The 21,026-nt window shown below is 40.1% G+C and overlaps 2 protein-coding genes across 2 annotated transcripts in view; both read right to left on the bottom strand.

Moving 5' to 3' along the window:
- Positions 1-4,997: 4,997 nt before the first annotated feature.
- LOC124253038 (multiple epidermal growth factor-like domains protein 10) lies at positions 4,998-11,891 on the bottom strand. The gene is made up of 13 exons (XM_046686753.1): positions 11,885-11,891; positions 11,192-11,329; positions 10,379-10,516; positions 9,490-9,627; positions 8,968-9,099; positions 8,678-8,815; positions 7,789-7,926; positions 7,267-7,398; positions 6,976-7,113; positions 6,089-6,226; positions 5,567-5,698; positions 5,277-5,414; positions 4,998-5,038 (listed from the first exon to the last, which is right to left on the bottom strand). The coding sequence occupies exons 1-13, from the start codon at positions 11,889-11,891 to the stop codon at positions 4,998-5,000; spliced, it is 1,548 nt and encodes a 515-aa protein (XP_046542709.1).
- Positions 11,216-21,026, bottom strand: part of LOC124253037 (multiple epidermal growth factor-like domains protein 6) — a 26,294-nt gene continuing 16,483 nt past the window's right edge. The window contains exons 19-36 of the mRNA XM_046686752.1: positions 20,861-20,991; positions 20,571-20,706; positions 19,682-19,819; positions 19,160-19,291; positions 18,870-19,007; positions 17,982-18,119; positions 17,461-17,591; positions 17,194-17,308; positions 16,279-16,420; positions 15,763-15,812; positions 15,473-15,610; positions 14,587-14,724; positions 14,065-14,196; positions 13,775-13,912; positions 12,888-13,025; positions 12,367-12,497; positions 12,077-12,214; positions 11,216-11,329 (exon numbers count right to left, since the gene is read on the bottom strand). Coding sequence (XP_046542708.1) covers positions 12,089-12,214; positions 12,367-12,497; positions 12,888-13,025; positions 13,775-13,912; positions 14,065-14,196; positions 14,587-14,724; positions 15,473-15,610; positions 15,763-15,812; positions 16,279-16,420; positions 17,194-17,308; positions 17,461-17,591; positions 17,982-18,119; positions 18,870-19,007; positions 19,160-19,291; positions 19,682-19,819; positions 20,571-20,706; positions 20,861-20,991 — 2,192 coding nt within the window. The 3' untranslated portion in view covers positions 11,216-11,329; positions 12,077-12,088. The remainder of the gene's footprint in view (positions 11,330-12,076; positions 12,215-12,366; positions 12,498-12,887; positions 13,026-13,774; positions 13,913-14,064; positions 14,197-14,586; positions 14,725-15,472; positions 15,611-15,762; positions 15,813-16,278; positions 16,421-17,193; positions 17,309-17,460; positions 17,592-17,981; positions 18,120-18,869; positions 19,008-19,159; positions 19,292-19,681; positions 19,820-20,570; positions 20,707-20,860; positions 20,992-21,026) is intronic.

Below are 21,026 nucleotides of genomic sequence, written 5' to 3'. Positions count from 1 at the left end.
TTGGCGAAGTAAAACTTTGGCATCTGTGGAAAGAAATATGGTGCCAAGAACGCTGGCTACTGAATAAACTGAGTCCTGTATTGTCATGTACAGCTCCATCAACTCAATCCATTACCTCCCAAATATGGTGCACTAAATGCGTCAGTAATACTACATACTATCAAAACTCATGGATCAAGAGAATAATTATCAGCCGCAACTGAAAATGGTGAACCTGCCTTCCCACAGAACAGATTATTATAGTGAGTTAGTGAGTTTAGTTTTACGCCGCACTCAGCAATATTCCAGCTATATGGCGGCGGTCTGTAAATAATCGAGTCTGGACCAGACAATCCAGTGATCAACAGCATGAGCATCGATCTGCGCATTTGGGAACCGATGACATGTGTCAACCAAGTCAGCGAGCCTGACCACCCGATCCCGTTAGTCGCCTCTTACGACAAGCATAGTCGCCTTTTGTGGCAAGCATGAAGACCTATTCTACCCCGGATCTTCACGGGTCAGATTATTATAAATAGATCAAGTTTACATTAACAACACTACTATCCCATACCTCTCTAATATTGTGAAGGCTTGAGTTTCAATTTAAAGTACTGTCATACAAATGAAAGTAGAGATGCAATATGTCTGGAGTCTTCGTGGCACAACAGTAACATCACAAAGGATGGTAAAGCAATTAGATGTGTTGAAATGGGTTAAGAATGCATGGGGCAAATAAATGACATATTTCATGAAATGGAGTAAGATAAAACATTCAAGCATTCACAGAAAAATATAACATCAATATTTGTCATAAAAGAAATACATATGTACAAAATGCATACTGAATGCCATTGCTTCATTTTATGTGAGATTGTTAAAACATCATAATAAAGATAGCAAAATGATTTCCAAGACTCTTATATATGTAACATTTACAAAACAAAGTCACATAGAAAGGGAAGAATGGTTTCAACAACAATATAGTGAGTGAGTTAGTTTAGTTTTACGCCGCACTCAGCAATATTCCAGCTATATGGCGGCTGTCTGTAAATAATCGAGTCTGGACCAGACAATCCAGTGATCAACAGCATGAGCTTCGATCTGCGCATTCCGGAACCGATGACATGTGTCAATCAAGTCAGCGAGCCTGACCACCCGATTCCGTTAGTCGCCTCTTACGACAAGCATGGGTTACTGAAGATCAATATTCTAACCCGGACCTTCACGAGTATAGCAACAATATAGAGATAAATATGAGAATGTTAGGTACTGCCAATAGATGCAAGGAGAGTGTAAGTATAATATTACTCCAATTCAAATTAATCATAACATTCAACTAATAATTGTTTTCTATTTCACATTTCATACATTCAAACCCTTTGCACACTTAGCGAGTAGGCACCAGAGAAAATAGTTCGTGTATGATGCGAATATGGAAGATATGGACAGATTGAACAGATTGGCTAGACTAAATATCATTAAGAGAGGTAATGTTTATAAACGAAAATATCATATTTGTTTATACAGGTTATTATATAAATATTACCCTTAAATGCACCCTTTAGTGACCAACACAATTAGCTTTTATTCCTTCTCAGGCTACTGTCAATCCAAATTTTCCTGCTCTGGACATCAAGCCATACAGTGGAGGTAACGTACAATTTTAACTGTATGCCACACTTTAACATGCTAAATGATTGCAAAAATAAATCTGAAGAAATTACAGATACTGACTGTTCTGTGTGTCGATACGAGAAGGTAGTATATATAGTAAAGGTTATGAATGTAGGTTCTACCACTCTAAATCAGAATCACTGGCTCAAAAGCACATCCATCCAGTAATTAAAAATGACCACAATTTTAAGTATTTAATGCAGTCATTTTTATCAACATGACTTGTGCTTAATGTGTATACAGATATTTTCAAGTAGGTGAAATTTGGTGCGGAACTGGGGAAAATAGGCAGAAAAAGTTAGCCGGAATTTCTGTATTTATTGTAGTTTACAGGCCAGACTGTACCCATGTTTTCCTCGAATGGCTGTTGACAGCCTGGATGATTTTTTAAAAAAAATATAACGTTACTAGAGAAGTCTATGGGAAAACATTTGGGTTTGTGTAACCTGCAGCTATACAGCTGACGTCACGAACCTCAGACTAAGCAAGTGCAGTTACCTCCCCTGCCTTGAAGCACAAACAAATCTTGTCCTCAGCCAGGTTCCAGACCATGTGACTATTTCATAAATACATGCCTGTAACATACGAGTTGTGTAACCGACTCTTTGAACAATAGTTTTTTAATTGTAGCTTTTATTTAAATTTGCGTCAGCAATCCCTCACTTGGGTATCACAAACTTGCAGCCCACACCGAGATTCCTGAACGCCCATTGTTCGCCCCCACTGCACCGAGTTGTGCTGTGACGTTGTTGTGGAGTAACTCACTGACCAAACATGTTTACCTTCGGTTCTTTCTGTGGCCACGATAGTGTATTTATTCAACACAGTTTCCAATGTGTATTGCTGCTCAAATGATGACATGCACCAATAAGCTATCCACTCACAGTTTGACACAAAACCTTTTTCACGCAGATTGATTTACTTCATTTGCTCTCAGCCGAAACAAATACAACATCCTAGCGGAGAATGGGCTTTGGAAAACAGTAACCTTGATATCATTGTGTATGAAAAAATGAAAGTGCTATACCCTCCTTGTCTCTTAACCAGTGAAGATCCGGGTTAGCATTGGCCTCAGTAACCTATTGGGCTTCAGTACCACACAAGATGTGCTATATTGTTAATCAGCTACCGATGTCTTTCTGTGGAAACGTCCCTGTCGGACATACTCGATGGAAGACTAAAGTGATGAATATTTCAGTTTGCCCTTACGTGTCAGGCAGCCGTCCCCTGTCCATCCATTTCTACAGCCACTGATACAGTTTCCACTTGATTTGTCGCATACCTCACTCGTGTTCTTACAACCACATCGTTGGCTACAATCCGCGCCGAATCTTTTGTCTTGACACTCTGTAAATATAATGTAAATGACTGAAAAGAAACCCGTCCATATTCCAAAGCTTACACTTGCTGGAAAACAAATAGATGATTATTTGCTGTTGAAGAATGAGAGCATGAATGTGAGATAATGCAAGTCGGCACTTGGATACATTTGTCTAGGTTAATATTTGGATCTTTTTTATCTCCTCGGGAATCTATATTCTCCAAAGATTCAGTTTTGGTATTTCCTGACCATATATAAGTTTCGCAGACGAGTCTGACACCGGTTCACACAGGCGAATCACGTAACTTGAAATATGTAGTTTTAAAAACGTTTCTTGAACGTGACTTGCCTTAAAAACAAAGACTTTGTATGATGTAACTGTATATAGCTGCACTATATTCCTCGCTCCTTACCTTGACAAAGCGGAGGCTTGAATCCAGCAACACATGTCTGACACTCCCCGTCAGTTTTGTCACATGGCTGTCCACCCTGACACCTCCCACATCTGCCTGTACAGTTGAAGCCGTAGGTCCCGTCCTGGCACGCTGTGAAATGAAAAGTCATTGATAGCTAAATCACAAAGTCATGGGTCATCTGATGAATCAATAGTGCAGGGCAAATCTGTGCTTCGGTACACGTCACATGGGATTAGAGCAAACTATATATATTTCTTTTCTAAGATCCCGAACCTAAAACTATCCTGATGTTTTATAAGAGATGGTTGTGGAATTAAACCCGAAAGAAGATGCGCTGTAAACTGGAACAGGGCGGACTATAAAGTCATTCTGCTAAATTGGGAAATTGAGAAACAATGGTTTAAACAAAATCGGGTTAAATAAGTCACATTGTAATATCCGTTCAGAGTGATTATACATAACCTTGTGCAGCAAGAAGTATTAAAAATTGTTATTTTTCTGGAGGTTGTTTTCTTTTAGTTTAATAACATCAATCGTCACATTACGCAAGAGCATTGTGGGGCCATGTAAACATGTGACCAAAGTTTGGTGTTACTAGTTATTGTGGGTTGAGATGGGTTTTTTAAAAGTTATTTTAGCAACAAGTCACGACATGATAACCGATAAATGCAACTGATGTAATTGAAACAAATATTTGAAACGTATGATTTATCGTAAACTAGTATTATGACGTTGCACCTTCATTGTGACCCAGGGGATACGTCGTTGTAGTGAAATTTAAAGAAAAGCCTAATAGCAATGATCCGTGGTTCCTCAATTCACAAAAGTGTTAAATAATGTCTTTTAGTTAACATTTATCATGTTTTTCAGCCCAAAATGTATTTTCACACATGCTTTGAACCTTGTACTGAATACAACTCTCTTCTACATAATGAGCGTATGTTACATGGGTTTGGCAGCTGGAGGTGGTCATCACAATGACCACACTACTCACGTGTATTACAGTCCAGTCCTGTCCATCCGTCTTCACATTCAGAGTCACACTGACCTGTCCTCTTGTCACACACTTCCTGCCTGTCCTTACATCTACACTCAATGTCACATTGGTCACCGAACCTGTAGTCACTACACTCTGGAACGTCACACAACATTCAACAATCCACGCGAGTGGCCTCATGAAGCGTGTGTTCCAAGTACTTTCAACCAAAAGACATTACAAAAGAGTTGCAGGTTCGTGTGTATTTGACAATAATTATTCAACTATTCCCCAATGCTACTATCTACTTCACACATAATGGACTCCCTGTTCTGTGGAAACCAAAGTACTGATAAAGAAATGAAAGCTGTCCGGATCTTTTCTCTATCCCAGTAATAAGCGGTGCCGTGAATTGAAAATCATGGAACAGGTTTTACTGGCGGGATCCAACCATTGTAGACAAAATGTAAAGGGTCCAAAGGAAATATTTGTATTAGATACGCATCTAATTTGTGAATGTATAGAATATTTTTAGATGAGCAGAGAAACAAACACAGTCATGGAAAACACATTTGAATAGTATAACGTGTGGGTTAAGTTAAGTGACGACTGTATATGTTTGTGGTAGCTAGCCTGTTGGTGCAGAAATACCAAGTGCAAACACAGCTTCTACAAACACAATCAGGCAGTATAGACAGTCACATCTCCCTACTTGACATACTAGATGCATGCTATCTCGATTCCATAACAGGTATAATTAAACAAACTTTACAATTGTTATAGTGGGTTGTAGATACATTAGGGTACAGAAACATAAAAAAAAATATTCCAAAATATTGTACCGTGATTTCTTTGAAGCAAAATTGCTTTTATTTAAGTGAAAGTGAAAGACAAACGATCTGGTTACCTTGGTCACACGTCATCCCTTGCCATCCTGGTTCACATCCATCCGGGCACTCGCCTGACGTGTTGTTGCAGGTGGCGTTGTCACGACAATGGCCACATCTAGAGCTGCATTGCTCCCCATAGAAGTAGTCCTCACACTCTGCATGACAGACAGTTACTTTACATTGTGGACATAGTACTCCTAGACGAAAGTAGGCATACCTTCACAAACCGATTCCATGAATTGATTATTAAACGGATAGTGTGAATAATATCCTGCAATCTTGATGCACTTTATTTGCAGCTCCTTACCTTGACAAAACGGTGGCTTGAATCCGGGGGCACATGTTTGACACTCTCCTCCTATTTTGTCACATGGCTGTCCACCCTGACACCTCCCACATCTGCCTGTACAGTTGAAGCCGTAGGTCCCGTCCTGGCATGCTGTGAAAATTACATCAGAATAACCGTGGAGGGAGGATCCAATATTACAGGTGCAAAACGTAGGTGATAATCAATATGTAGTTATGTTACTGGTCCTTCGGCAAAAGGTCTTTGACTTTATCCTTTGGAGTTAACGTTAAATATCAAAAGATACCATTTTGTTTTCTCCAATATATTGGTGAATCGTATGTCAATACGATGAAAGTCACAATTGTTTATTCATAGTAATTAGTCATAAAAGATTGTGTACATGTAACTGTCTTCTATAAATAAATACCGAAGATGCACTTAGTATGAAACTAGTTCTGAAATATTTCAGGTATTTCACAGATACGTGTATAATAAGTGGGTCTGACAGCTGACGGTGATCACAATGACCACACTACTCACGTGTCTGACAGTCCAGTCCTGTCCATCCGTCTTCACATCCAGAGTCACACTGACCTGTCCTCTTGTCACACACTTCCTGCCTGTCCTTACATCTACACTCAATGTCACACTGGTCACCGAACCTGTAGTCACTGCACTCTGGAACGTCACACAACATTCAACAATCCACGCGAGTGGCCTCATGAAGCGTGTGTTTCAAGTACTTTCAACCAAAAGACATTACAAAAGTGTTGCAGGTTCGTGTGTATTTGACAATAATTATTCAACTATTCCCCAATGCTACTATCTACTTCACACATAATGGACTCCTGTTCTGTGGAAACCAAAGTACTGATAAAGAAATGAAAGCTGTCCGGATCTCTTCTCTATCCCAGTAATAAGCGGTGCCGTGAATTGAAAATCATGGAACAGGTTTTACTGGCGGGATCCAACCATTGTAGACAAAATGTAAAGGGTCCAAAGGAAATATTTGTATTAGATACGCATCTAATTTGTGAATGTATAGAATATTTTTAGATGAGCAGAGAAACAAACACAGTCATGGAAAACACATTTGAATAGTATAACGTGTGGGTTAAGTTAAGTGACGACTGTATATGTTTGTGGTAGCTAGCCTGTTGGTGCAGAAATACCAAGTGCAAACACAGCTTCTACAAACACAATCAGGCAGTATAGACAGTCACATCTCCCTACTTGACATACTAGATGCATGCTATCTCGATTCCATAACAGGTATAATTAAACAAACTTTACAATTGTTATAGTGGGTTGTAGATACATTAGGGTACAGAAACATAAAAAAAATATTCCAAAATATTGTACCGTGATTTTTTTGAAGCAAAATTGCTTTTATTTAAGTGAAAGTGAAAGACAAACGATCTGGTTACCTTGGTCACACGTCATCCCTTGCCATCCTGGTTCACATCCATCCGGGCACTCGCCTGACGTGTTGTTGCAGGTGGCGTTGTCACGACAATGGCCACATCTAGAGCTGCATTGTTCCCCATAGAAGTAGTCCTCACACTCTGCATGACAGACAGTTACTTTACATTGTGGACATAGTACTCCTAGACGAAAGTAGGCATACCTTCACAAAACCGATTCCATGAATTGATTATTAAACGGATAGTGTGAATAATATCCTGCAATCTTGATGCACTTTATTTGCAGCTCCTTACCTTGACAAAACGGTGGCTTGAATCCGGGGGCACATGTTTGACACTCTCCTCCTATTTTGTCACATGGCTGTCCACCCTGACACCTCCCACATCTGCCTGTACAGTTGAAGCCGTAGGTCCCGTCCTGGCACGCTGTGAAAATTACATCAGAATAACCGTGGAGGAGGGATCCAATATTACAGGTGCAAAACGTAGGTGATAATCAATATGTAGTTATGTTACTGGTCCTTCGGCAAAAGGTCTTTGACTTTATCCTTTGGAGTTAACGTTAAATATCAAAAGATACCATTTTGTTTTCTCCAATATATTGGTGAATCGTATGTCAATACGATGAAAGTCACAATTGTTTATTCATAGTAATTAGTCATAAAAGATTGTGTACATGTAACTGTCTTCTATAAATAAATACCGAAGATGCACTTAGTATGAAACTAGTTCTGAAATATTTCAGGTATTTCACAGATACGTGTATAATAAGTGGGTCTGACAGCTGACGGTGATCACAATGACCACACTACTCACGTGTCTGACAGTCCAGTCCTGTCCATCCGTCTTCACATCCAGAGTCACACTGACCTGTCCTCTTGTCACACACTTCCTGCCTGTCCTTACATCTACACTCAATGTCACACTGGTCACCGAACCTGTAGTCACTGCACTCTGGAACGTCACACAACATTCAACAATCCACGCGAGTGGCCTCATGAAGCGTGTGTTTCAAGTACTTTCAACCAAAAGACATTACAAAAGTGTTGCAGGTTCGTGTGTATTTGACAATAATTATTCAACTATTCCCCAATGCTACTATCTACTTCACACATAATGGACTCCCCTGTTCTGTGGAAACCAAAGTACTGATAAAGAAATGAAAGCTGTCCGGATCTTTCTCTATCCCAGTAATAAGCGGTGCCGTGAATTGAAAATCATGGAACAGGTTTTACTGGCGGGATCCAACCATTGTAGACAAAATGTAAAGGGTCCAAAGGAAATATTTGTATTAGATACGCATCTAATTTGTGAATGTATAGAATATTTTTAGATGAGCAGAGAAACAAACACAGTCATGGAAAACACATTTGAATAGTATAACGTGTGGGGTTAAGTTAAGTGACGACTGTATATGTTTGTGGTAGCTAGCCTGTTGGTGCAGAAATACCAAGTGCAAACACAGCTTCTACAAACACAATCAGGCAGTATAGACAGTCACATCTCCCTACTTGACATACTAGATGCATGCTATCTCGATTCCATAACAGGTATAATTAAACAAACTTTACAATTGTTATAGTGGGTTGTAGATACATTAGGGTACAGAAACATAAAAACAATATTCCAAAATATTGTACCGTGATTTTTTTGAAGCAAAATTGCTTTTATTTAAGTGAAAGTGAAAGACAAACGATCTGGTTACCTTGGTCACACGTCATCCCTTGCCATCCTGGTTCACATCCATCCGGGCACTCGCCTGACGTGTTGTTGCAGGTGGCGTTGTCACGACAATGGCCACATCTAGAGCTGCATTGCTCCCCATAGAAGTAGTCCTCACACTCTGCATGACAGACAGTTACTTTACATTGTGGACATAGTACTCCTAGACGAAAGTAGGCATACCTTCACAAACCGATTCCATGAATTGATTATTAAACGGATAGTGTGAATAATATCCTGCAATCTTGATGCACTTTATTTGCAGCTCCTTACCTTGACAAAACGGTGGCTTGAATCCGGGGGCACATGTTTGACACTCTCCTCCTATTTTGTCACATGGCTGTCCACCCTGACACCTCCCACATCTGCCTGTACAGTTGAAGCCGTAGGTCCCGTCCTGGCATGCTGTGAAAATTACATCAGAATAACCGTGGAGGGAGGATCCAATATTACAGGTGCAAAACGTAGGTGATAATCAATATGTAGTTATGTTACTGGTCCTTCGGCAAAAGGTCTTTGACTTTATCCTTTGGAGTTAACGTTAAATATCAAAAGATACCATTTTGTTTTCTCCAATATATTGGTGAATCGTATGTCAATACGATGAAAGTCACAATTGTTTATTCATAGTAATTAGTCATAAAAGATTGTGTACATGTAACTGTCTTCTATAAATAAATACCGAAGATGCACTTAGTATGAAACTAGTTCTGAAATATTTCAGGTATTTCACAGATACGTGTATAATAAGTGGGTCTGACAGCTGACGGTGATCACAATGACCACACTACTCACGTGTCTGACAGTCCAGTCCTGTCCATCCGTCTTCACATCCAGAGTCACACTGACCTGTCCTCTTGTCACACACTTCCTGCCTGTCCTTACATCTACACTCAATGTCACACTGGTCACCGAACCTGTAGTCACTGCACTCTGGAACGTCACACAACATTCAACAATCCACGCGAGTGGCCTCATGAAGCGTGTGTTTCCAAGTACTTTCAACCAAAAGACATTACAAAAGTGTTGCAGGTTCGTGTGTATTTGACAATAATTATTCAACTATTCCCCAATGCTACTATCTACTTCACACATAATGGACTCCCTGTTCTGTGGAAACCAAAGTACTGATAAAGAAATGAAAGCTGTCCGGATCTCTTCTCTATCCCAGTAATAAGCGGTGCCGTGAATTGAAAATCATGGAACAGGTTTTACTGGCGGGATCCAACCATTGTAGACAAAATGTAAAGGGTCCAAAGGAAATATTTGTATTAGATACGCATCTAATTTGTGAATGTATAGAATATTTTTAGATGAGCAGAGAAACAAACACAGTCATGGAAAACACATTTGAATAGTATAACGTGTGGGTTAAGTTAAGTGACGACTGTATATGTTTGTGGTAGCTAGCCTGTTGGTGCAGAAATACCAAGTGCAAACACAGCTTCTACAAACACAATCAGGCAGTATAGACAGTCACATCTCCCTACTTGACATACTAGATGCATGCTATCTCGATTCCATAACAGGTATAATTAAACAAACTTTACAATTGTTATAGTGGGTTGTAGATACATTAGGGTACAGAAACATAAAAAAAATATTCCAAAATATTGTACCGTGATTTTTTTGAAGCAAAATTGCTTTTATTTAAGTGAAAGTGAAAGACAAACGATCTGGTTACCTTGGTCACACGTCATCCCTTGCCATCCTGGTTCACATCCATCCGGGCACTCGCCTGACGTGTTGTTGCAGGTGGCGTTGTCACGACAATGGCCACATCTAGAGCTGCATTGCTCCCCATAGAAGTAGTCCTCACACTCTGCATGACAGACAGTTACTTTACATTGTGGACATAGTACTCCTAGACGAAAGTAGGCATACCTTCACAAACCGATTCCATGAATTGATTATTAAACGGATATTGCGAATAATATGCTGCAATCTTGATGCACTTTATTTGCAGCTCCTTACCTTGACAAAACGGTGGCTTGAATCCGGGGGGCACATGTTTGACACTCTCCTCCTATTTTGTCACATGGCTGTCCACCCTGACACCTCCCACATCTGCCTGTACAGTTGAAGCCGTAGGTCCCGTCCTGGCACGCTGTGAAAATTACATCAGAATATCCGTGGAGGGAGGATCCAATATTACAGGTGCAAAACGTAGGTGATAATCAATATGTAGTTATGTTACTGGTCCTTCGGCAAAAGGTCTTTGACTTTATCCTTTGGAGTTAACGTTAAATATCAAAAGATACCATTTTGTTTTCTCCAATATATTGGTGAATCGTATGTCAATACGATGAAAGTCACAATTGTTTATTCATAGTAATTAGTCATAAAAGATTGTGTACATGTAACTGTCTTCTATAAATAAATACCGAAGATGCACTTAGTATGAAACTAGTTCTGAAATATTTCAGGTATTTCACAGATACGTGTATAATAAGTGGGTCTGACAGCTGACGGTGATCACAATGACCACACTACTCACGTGTCTGACAGTCCAGTCCTGTCCATCCGTCTTCACATCCAGAGTCACACTGACCTGTCCTCTTGTCACACACTTCCTGCCTGTCCTTACATCTACACTCAATGTCACACTGGTCACCGAACCTGTAGTCACTGCACTCTGGAACGTCACACAACATTCAACAATCCACGCGAGTGGCCTCATGAAGCGTGTGTTCCAAGTACTTTCAACCAAAAGACATTACAAAAGTGTTGCAGGTTCGTGTGTATTTGACAATAATTATTCAACTATTCCCCAATGCTACTATCTACTTCACACATAATGGACTCCCTGTTCTGTGGAAACCAAAGTACTGATAAAGAAATGAAAGCTGTCCGATCTCTTCTCTATCCCAGTAATAAGCGGTGCCGTGAATTGAAAATCATGGAACAGGTTTTACTGGCGGGATCCAACCATTGTAGACAAAATGTAAAGGGTCCAAAGGAAATATTTGTATTAGATACGCATCTAATTTGTGAATGTATAGAATATTTTTAGATGAGCAGAGAAACAAACACAGTCATGGAAAACACATTTGAATAGTATAACGTGTGGGTTAAGTTAAGTGACGACTGTATATGTTTGTGGTAGCTAGCCTGTTGGTGCAGAAATACCAAGTGCAAACACAGCTTCTACAAACACAATCAGGCAGTATAGACAGTCACATCTCCCTACTTGACATACTAGATGCATGCTATCTCGATTCCATAACAGGTATAATTAAACAAACTTTACAATTGTTATAGTGGGTTGTAGATACATTAGGGTACAGAAATATAAAAAAATATTCCAAAATATTGTACCGTGATTTTTTGAAGCAAAATTGCTTTTATTTAAGTGAAAGTGAAAGACAAACGATCTGGTTACCTTGGTCACACGTCATCCCTTGCCATCCTGGTTCACATCCATCCGGGCACTCGCCTGACGTGTTGTTGCAGGTGGCGTTGTCACGACAATGGCCACATCTAGAGCTGCATTGCTCCCCATAGAAGTAGTCCTCACACTCTGCATGACAGACAGTTACTTTACATTGTGGACATAGTACTCCTAGACGAAAGTAGGCATACCTTCACAAACCGATTCCATGAATTGATTATTAAACGGATAGTGTGAATAATATCCTGCAATCTTGATGCACTTTATTTGCAGCTCCTTACCTTGACAAAACGGTGGCTTGAATCCGGGGCACATGTTTGACACTCTCCTCCTATTTTGTCACATGGCTGTCCACCCTGACACCTCCCACATCTGCCTGTACAGTTGAAGCCGTAGGTCCCGTCCTGGCACGCTGTGAAAATTACATCAGAATAACCGTGGAGGGAGGATCCAATATTACAGGTGCAAAACGTAGGTGATAATCAATATGTAGTTATGTTACTGGTCCTTCGGCAAAAGGTCTTTGACTTTATCCTTTGGAGTTAACGTTAAATATCAAAAGATACCATTTTGTTTTCTCCAATATATTGGTGAATCGTATGTCAATACGATGAAAGTCACAATTGTTTATTCATAGTAATTAGTCATAAAAGATTGTGTACATGTAACTGTCTTCTATAAATAAATACCGAAGATGCACTTAGTATGAAACTAGTTCTGAAATATTTCAGGTATTTCACAGATACGTGTATAATAAGTGGGTCTGACAGCTGACGGTGATCACAATGACCACACTACTCACGTGTCTGACAGTCCAGTCCTGTCCATCCGTCTTCACATCCAGAGTCACACTGACCTGTCCTCTTGTCACACACTTCCTGCCTGTCCTTACATCTACACTCAATGTCACACTGGTCACCGAACCTGTAGTCACTGCACTCTGGAACGTCACACAACATTCAACAATCCACGCGAGTGGCCTCATGAAGCGTGTGTTCCAAGTACTTTCAACCAAAAGACATTACAAAAGTGTTGCAGGTTCGTGTGTATTTGACAATAATTATTACACTATTCCCCAATGCTACTATCTACTTCACACATAATGGACTCCTGTTCTGTGGAAACCAAAGTACTGATAAAGAAATGAAAGCTGTCCGGATCTTTCTCTATCCCAGTAATAAGCGGTGCCGTGAATTGAAAATCATGGAACAGGTTTTACTGGCGGGATCCAACCATTGTAGACAAAATGTAAAGGGTCCAAAGGAAATATTTGTATTAGATACGCATCTAATTTGTGAATGTATAGAATATTTTTTAGATGAGCAGAGAAACAAACACAGTCATGGAAAACACATTTGAATAGTATAACGTGTGGGTTAAGTTAAGTGACGACTGTATATGTTTGTGGTAGCTAGCCTGTTGGTGCAGAAATACCAAGTGCAAACACAGCTTCTACAAACACAATCAGGCAGTATAGACAGTCACATCTCCCTACTTGACATACTAGATGCATGCTATCTCGATTCCATAACAGGTATAATTAAACAAACTTTACAATTGTTATAGTGGGTTGTAGATACATTAGGGTACAGAAACATAAAAAAAATATTCCAAAATATTGTACCGTGATTTTTTTGAAGCAAAATTGCTTTTATTTAAGTGAAAGTGAAAGACAAACGATCTGGTTACCTTGGTCACACGTCATCCCTTGCCATCCTGGTTCACATCCATCCGGGCACTCGCCTGACGTGTTGTTGCAGGTGGCGTTGTCACGACAATGGCCACATCTAGAGCTGCATTGCTCCCCATAGAAGTAGTCCTCACACTCTGCATGACAGACAGTTACTTTACATTGTGGACATAGTACTCCTAGACGAAAGTAGGCATACCTTCACAAAGCGATTCCATGAATTGATTATTAAACGGATAGTGCGAATAATATCCTGCAATCTTGATGCACTTTATTTGCAGCTCCTTACCTTGACAAAACGGTGGCTTGAATCCGGGGGCACATGTTTGACACTCTCCTCCTATTTTGTCACATGGCTGTCCACCCTGACACCTCCCACATCTGCCTGTACAGTTGAAGCCGTAGGTCCCGTCCTGGCACGCTGTGAAAATTACATCAGAATAACCGTGGAGGGAGGTTCCAATATTACAGGTGCAAAACGTAGGTGATAATCAATATGTAGTTATGTTACTGGTCCTTCGGCAAAAGGTCTTTGACTTTATCCTTTGGAGTTAACGTTAAATATCAAAAGATACCATTTTGTTTTCTCCAATATATTGGTGAATCGTATGTCAATACGATGAAAGTCACAATTGTTTATTCATAGTAATTAGTCATAAAAGATTGTGTACATGTAACTGTCTTCTATAAATAAATACCGAAGATGCACTTAGTATGAAACTAGTTCTGAAATATTTCAGGTATTTCACAGATACGTGTATAATAAGTGGGTCTGACAGCTGACGGTGATCACAATGACCACACTACTCACGTGTCTGACAGTCCAGTCCTGTCCATCCGTCTTCACATCCAGAGTCACACTGACCTGTCCTCTTGTCACACACTTCCTGCCTGTCCTTACATCTACACTCAATGTCACACTGGTCACCGAACCTGTAGTCACTGCACTCTGGAACGTCACACAACATTCAACAATCCACGCGAGTGGCCTCATGAAGCGTGTGTTCCAAGTACTTTCAACCAAAAGACATTACAAAAGTGTTGCAGGTTCGTGTGTATTTGACAATAATTATTCAACTATTCCCCAATGCTACTATCTACTTCACACATAATGGACTCCTGTTCTGTGGAAACCAAAGTACTGATAAAGAAATGAAAGCTGTCGGATCTTTTCTCTATCCCAGTAATAAGCGGTGCCGTGAATTGAAAATCATGGAACAGGTTTTACTGGCGGGATCCAACCATTGTAGACAAAATGTAAAGGGTCCAAAGGAAATATTTGTATTAGATACGCATCTAATTTGTGAATGTATAGAATATTTTTAGATGAGCAGAGAAACAAACACAGTCATGGAAAACACATTTGAATAGTATAACGTGTGGGTTAAGTTAAGTGACGACTGTATATGTTTGTGGTAGCTAGCCTGTTGGTGCAGAAATACCAAGTGCAAACACAGCTTCTACAAACACAATCAGGCAGTATAGAGACAGTCACATCTCCCTACTTGACATACTAGATGCATGCTATCTCGATTCCATAACAGGTATAATTAAACAAACTTTACAATTGTTATAGTGGGTTGTAGATACATTAGGGTACAGAAACATAAAAAAATATTCCAAAATATTGTACCGTGATTTTTTGAAGCAAAATTGCTTTTATTTAAGTGAAAGTGAAAGACAAACGATCTGGTTACCTTGGTCACACGTCATCCCTTGCCATCCTGGTTCACATCCATCCGGGCACTCGCCTGACGTGTTGTTGCAGGTGGCGTTGTCACGACAATGGCCACATCTAGAGCTGCATTGTTCCCCATAGAAGTAGTCCTCACACTCTGCATGACAGACAGTTACTTTACATTGTGGACATAGTACTCCTAGACGAAAGTAGGCATACCTTCACAAACCGATTCCATGAATTGATTATTAAACGGATAGTGTGAATAATATCCTGCAATCTTGATGCACTTTATTTGCAGCTCCTTACCTTGACAAAACGGTGGCTTGAATCCGGGGCACATGTTTGACACTCTCCTCCTATTTTGTCACATGGCTGTCCACCCTGACACCTCCCACATCTGCCTGTACAGTTGAAGCCGTAGGTCCCGTCCTGGCACGCTGTGAAAATTACATCAGAATAACCGTGGAGGGAGGATCCAATATTACAGGTGCAAAACGTAGGTGATAATCAATATGTAGTTATGTTACTGGTCCTTCGGCAAAAGGTCTTTGACTTTATCCTTTGAGTTAACGTTAAATATCAAAAGATACCATTTTGTTTTCTCCAATATATTGGTGAATCGTATGTCAATACGATGAAAGTCACAATTGTTTATTCATAGTAATTAGTCATAAAAGATTGTGTACATGTAACTGTCTTCTATAAATAAATACCGAAGATGCACTTAGTATGAAACTAGTTCTGAAATATTTCAGGTATTTCACAGATACGTGTATAATAAGTGGGTCTGACAGCTGACGGTGATCACAATGACCACACTACTCACGTGTCTGACAGTCCAGTCCTGTCCATCCGTCTTCACATCCAGAGTCACACTGACCTGTCCTCTTGTCACACACTTCCTGCCTGTCCTTACATCTACACTCAATGTCACACTGGTCACCGAACCTGTAGTCACTGCACTCTGGAACGTCACACAACATTCAACAATCCACGCGAGTGGCCTCATGAAGCGTGTGTTCCAAGTACTTTCAACCAAAAGACATTACAAAAGTGTTGCAGGTTCGTGTGTATTTGACAATAATTATTCAACTATTCCCCAATGCTACTATCTACTTCACACATAATGGACTCCCTGTTCTGTGGAAACCAAAGTACTGATAAAGAAATGAAAGCTGTCCGGATCTCTTCTCTATCCCAGTAATAAGCGGTGCCGTGAATTGAAAATCATGGAACAGGTTTTACTGGCGGGATCCAACCATTGTAGACAAAATGTAAAGGGTCCAAAGGAAATATTTGTATTAGATACGCATCTAATTTGTGAATGTATAGAATATTTTTAGATGAGCAGAGAAACAAACACAGTCATGGAAAACACATTTGAATAGTATAACGTGTGGGTTAAGTTAAGTGACGACTGTATATGTTTGTGGTAGCTAGCCTGTTGGTGCAGAAATACCAAGTGCAAACACAGCTTCTACAAACACAATCAGGCAGTATAGACAGTCACATCTCCCTACTTGACATACTAGATGCATGCTATCTCGATTCCATAACAGGTATAATTAAACAAACTTTACAATTGTTATAGTGGGTTGTAGATACATTAGGGTACAGAAACATAAAAAAAATATTCCAAAATATTGTACCGTGATTTTTTTGAAGCAAAATTGCTTTTATTTAAGTGAAAGTGAAAGACAAACGATCTGGTTACCTTGGTCACACGTCATCCCTTGCCATCCTGGTTCACATCCATCCGGGCACTCGCCTGACGTGTTGTTGCAGGTGGCGTTGTCACGACAATGGCCACATCTAGAGCTGCATTGCTCCCAATAGAAGTAGTCCTCACACTCTGCATGACAGACAGTTACTTTACATTGTGGACATAGTACTCCTAGACGAAAGTAGGCATACCTTCACAAACCGATTCCATGAATTGATTATTAAACGGATAGTGTGAATAATATCCTGCAATCTTGATGCACTTTATTTGCAGCTCCTTACCTTGACAAAACGGTGGCTTGAATCCGGGGCACATGTTTGACACTCTCCTCCTATTTTGTCACATGGCTGTCCACCCTGACACCTCCCACATCTGCCTGTACAGTTGAAGCCGTAGGTCCCGTCCTGGCACGCTGTGAAAATTACATCAGAATATCCGTGGAGGGAGGATCCAATATTACAGGTGCAAAACGTAGGTGATAATCAATATGTAGTTATGTTACTGGTCCTTCGGCAAAAGGTCTTTGACTTTATCCTTTGGAGTTAACGTTAAATATCAAAAGATACCATTTTGTTTTCTCCAATATATTGGTGAATCGTATGTCAATACGATGAAAGTCACAATTGTTTATTCATAGTAATTAGTCATAAAAGATTGTGTACATGTAACTGTCTTCTATAAATAAATACCGAAGATGCACTTAGTATGAAACTAGTTCTGAAATATTTCAGGTATTTCACAGATACGTGTATAATAAGTGGGTCTGACAGCTGACGGTGATCACAATGACCACACTACTCACGTGTCTGACAGTCCAGTCCTGTCCATCCGTCTTCACATCCAGAGTCACACTGACCTGTCCTCTTGTCACACACTTCCTGCCTGTCCTTACATCTACACTCAATGTCACACTGGTCACCGAACCTGTAGTCACTGCACTCTGGAACGTCACACAACATTCAACAATCCACGCGAGTGGCCTCATGAAGCGTGTGTTCCAAGTACTTTCAACCAAAAGACATTACAAAAGTGTTGCAGGTTCGTGTGTATTTGACAATAATTATTCAACTATTCCCCAATGCTACTATCTACTTCACACATAATGGACTCCCTGTTCTGTGGAAACCAAAGTACTGATAAAGAAATGAAAGCTGTCCGGATCTTTTCTCTATCCCAGTAATAAGCGGTGCCGTGAATTGAAAATCATGGAACAGGTTTTACTGGCGGGATCCAACCATTGTAGACAAAATGTAAAGGGTCCAAAGGAAATATTTGTATTAGATACGCATCTAATTTGTGAATGTATAGAATATTTTTAGATGAGCAGAGAAACAAACACAGTCATGGAAAACACATTTGAATAGTATAACGTGTGGGTTAAGTTAAGTGACGACTGTATATGTTTGTGGTAGCTAGCCTGTTGGTGCAGAAATACCAAGTGCAAACACAGCTTCTACAAACACAATCAGGCAGTATAGACAGTCACATCTCCCTACTTGACATACTAGATGCATGCTATCTCGATTCCATAACAGGTATAATTAAACAAACTTTACAATTGTTATAGTGGGTTGTAGATACATTAGGGTACAGAAACATAAAAAAAATATTCCAAAATATTGTACCGTGATTTTTTTGAAGCAAAATTGCTTTTATTTAAGTGAAAGTGAAAGACAAACGATCTGGTTACCTTGGTCACACGTCATCCCTTGCCATCCTGGTTCACATCCATCCGGGCACTCGCCTGACGTGTTGTTGCAGGTGGCGTTGTCACGACAATGGCCACATCTAGAGCTGCATTGCTCCCCATAGAAGTAGTCCTCACACTCTGCATGACAGACAGTTACTTTACATTGTGGACATAGTACTCCTAGACGAAAGTAGGCATACCTTCACAAACCGATTCCATGAATTGATTATTAAACGGATAGTGTGAATAATATCCTGCAATCTTGATGCACTTTATTTGCAGCTCCTTACCTTGACAAAACGGTGGCTTGAATCCGGGGGCACATGTTTGACACTCTCCTCCTATTTTGTCACATGGCTGTCCACCCTGACACCTCCCACATCTGCCTGTACAGTTGAAGCCGTAGGTCCCGTCCTGGCACGCTGTGAAAATTACATCAGAATATCCGTGGAGGGAGGTTCCAATATTACAGGTGCAAAACGTAGGTGATAATCAATATGTAGTTATGTTACTGGTGCTTCGGCAAAAGGTCTTTGACTTTATCCTTTGGAGTTAACGTTAAATATCAAAAGATACCATTTTGTTTTCTCCAATATATTGGTGAATCGTATGTCAATACGATGAAAGTCACAATTGTTTATTCATAGTAATTAGTCATAAAAGATTGTGTACATGTAACTGTCTTCTATAAATAAATACCGAAGATGCACTTAGTATGAAACTAGTTCTGAAATATTTCAGGTATTTCACAGATACGTGTATAATAAGTGGGTCTGGCAGCTGACGGTGATCACAATGACCACACTACTCACGTGTCTGACAGTCCAGTCCTGTCCATCCGTCTTCACATCCAGAGTCACACTGACCTGTCCTCTTGTCACACACTTCCTGCCTGTCCTTACATCTACACTCAATGTCACACTGGTCACCGAACCTGTAGTCACTGCACTCTGGAACGTCACACAACATTCAACAATCCACGCGAGTGGCCTCATGAAGCGTGTGTTCCAAGTACTTTCAACCAAAAGACATTACAAAAGAGTTACAGGTTCGTGTGTATTTGACAATAATTATTCAACTATTCCCCAATGCTACTATCTACTTCACACATAATGGACTCCCCTGTTCTGTGGAAACCAAAGTACTGATAAAGAAATGAAAGCTGTCCGGATCTTTTCTCTATCCCAGTAATAAGCGGTGCCGTGAATTGAAAATCATGGAACAGGTTTTACTGGCGGGATCCAACCATTGTAGACAAAATGTAAAGGGTCCAAAGGAAATATTTGTATTAGATACGCATCTAATTTGTGAATGTATAGAATATTTTTAGATGAGCAGAGAAACAAACACAGTCATGGAAAACACATTTGAATAGTATAACGTGTGGGTTAAGTTAAGTGACGACTGTATATGTTTGTGGTAGCTAGCCTGTTGGTGCAGAAATACCAAGTGCAAACACAGCTTCTACAAACACAATCAGGCAGTATAGACAGTCACATCTCCCTACTTGACATACTAGATGCATGCTATCTCGATTCCATAACAGGTATAATTAAACAAACTTTACAATTGTTATAGTGGGTTGTAGATACATTAGGGTACAGAAACATAAAAAAAAATATTCCAAAATATTGTACCGTGATTTTTTGAAGCAAAATTGCTTTTATTTAAGTGAAAGTGAAAGACAAACGATCTGGTTACCTTGGTCACACGTCATCCCTTGCCATCCTGGTTCACATCCATCCGGGCACTCGCCTGACGTGTTGTTGCAGGTGGCGTTGTCACGACAATGGCCACATCTAGAGCTGCATTGCTCCCCATAGAAGTAGTCCTCACACTCTGCATGACAGACAGTTACTTTACATTGTGGACATAGTACTCCTAGACGAAAGTAGGCATACCTTCACAAACCGATTCCATGAATTGATTATTAAACGGATAGTGTGAATAATATCCTGCAATCTTGATGCACTTTATTTGCAGCTCCTTACCTTGACAAAACGGTGGCTTGAATCCGGGGCACATGTTTGACACTCTCCTCCTATTTTGTCACATGGCTGTCCACCCTGACACCTCCCACATCTGCCTGTACAGTTGAAGCCGTAGGTCCCGTCCTGGCACGCTGTGAAAATTACATCAGAATATCCGTGGAGGGAG

The sequence above is a fragment of the Haliotis rubra genome, unplaced genomic scaffold (assembly GCF_003918875.1).
Source record: "Haliotis rubra isolate DU_JTF1 unplaced genomic scaffold, ASM391887v1 Scf53, whole genome shotgun sequence".
Taxonomy (NCBI): Eukaryota; Metazoa; Mollusca; class Gastropoda; order Lepetellida; family Haliotidae; genus Haliotis; species Haliotis rubra.
The sequence above is the reverse complement of the archived record's forward strand: the minus strand, read 5'-3'. Positions and strand labels throughout refer to the sequence as shown.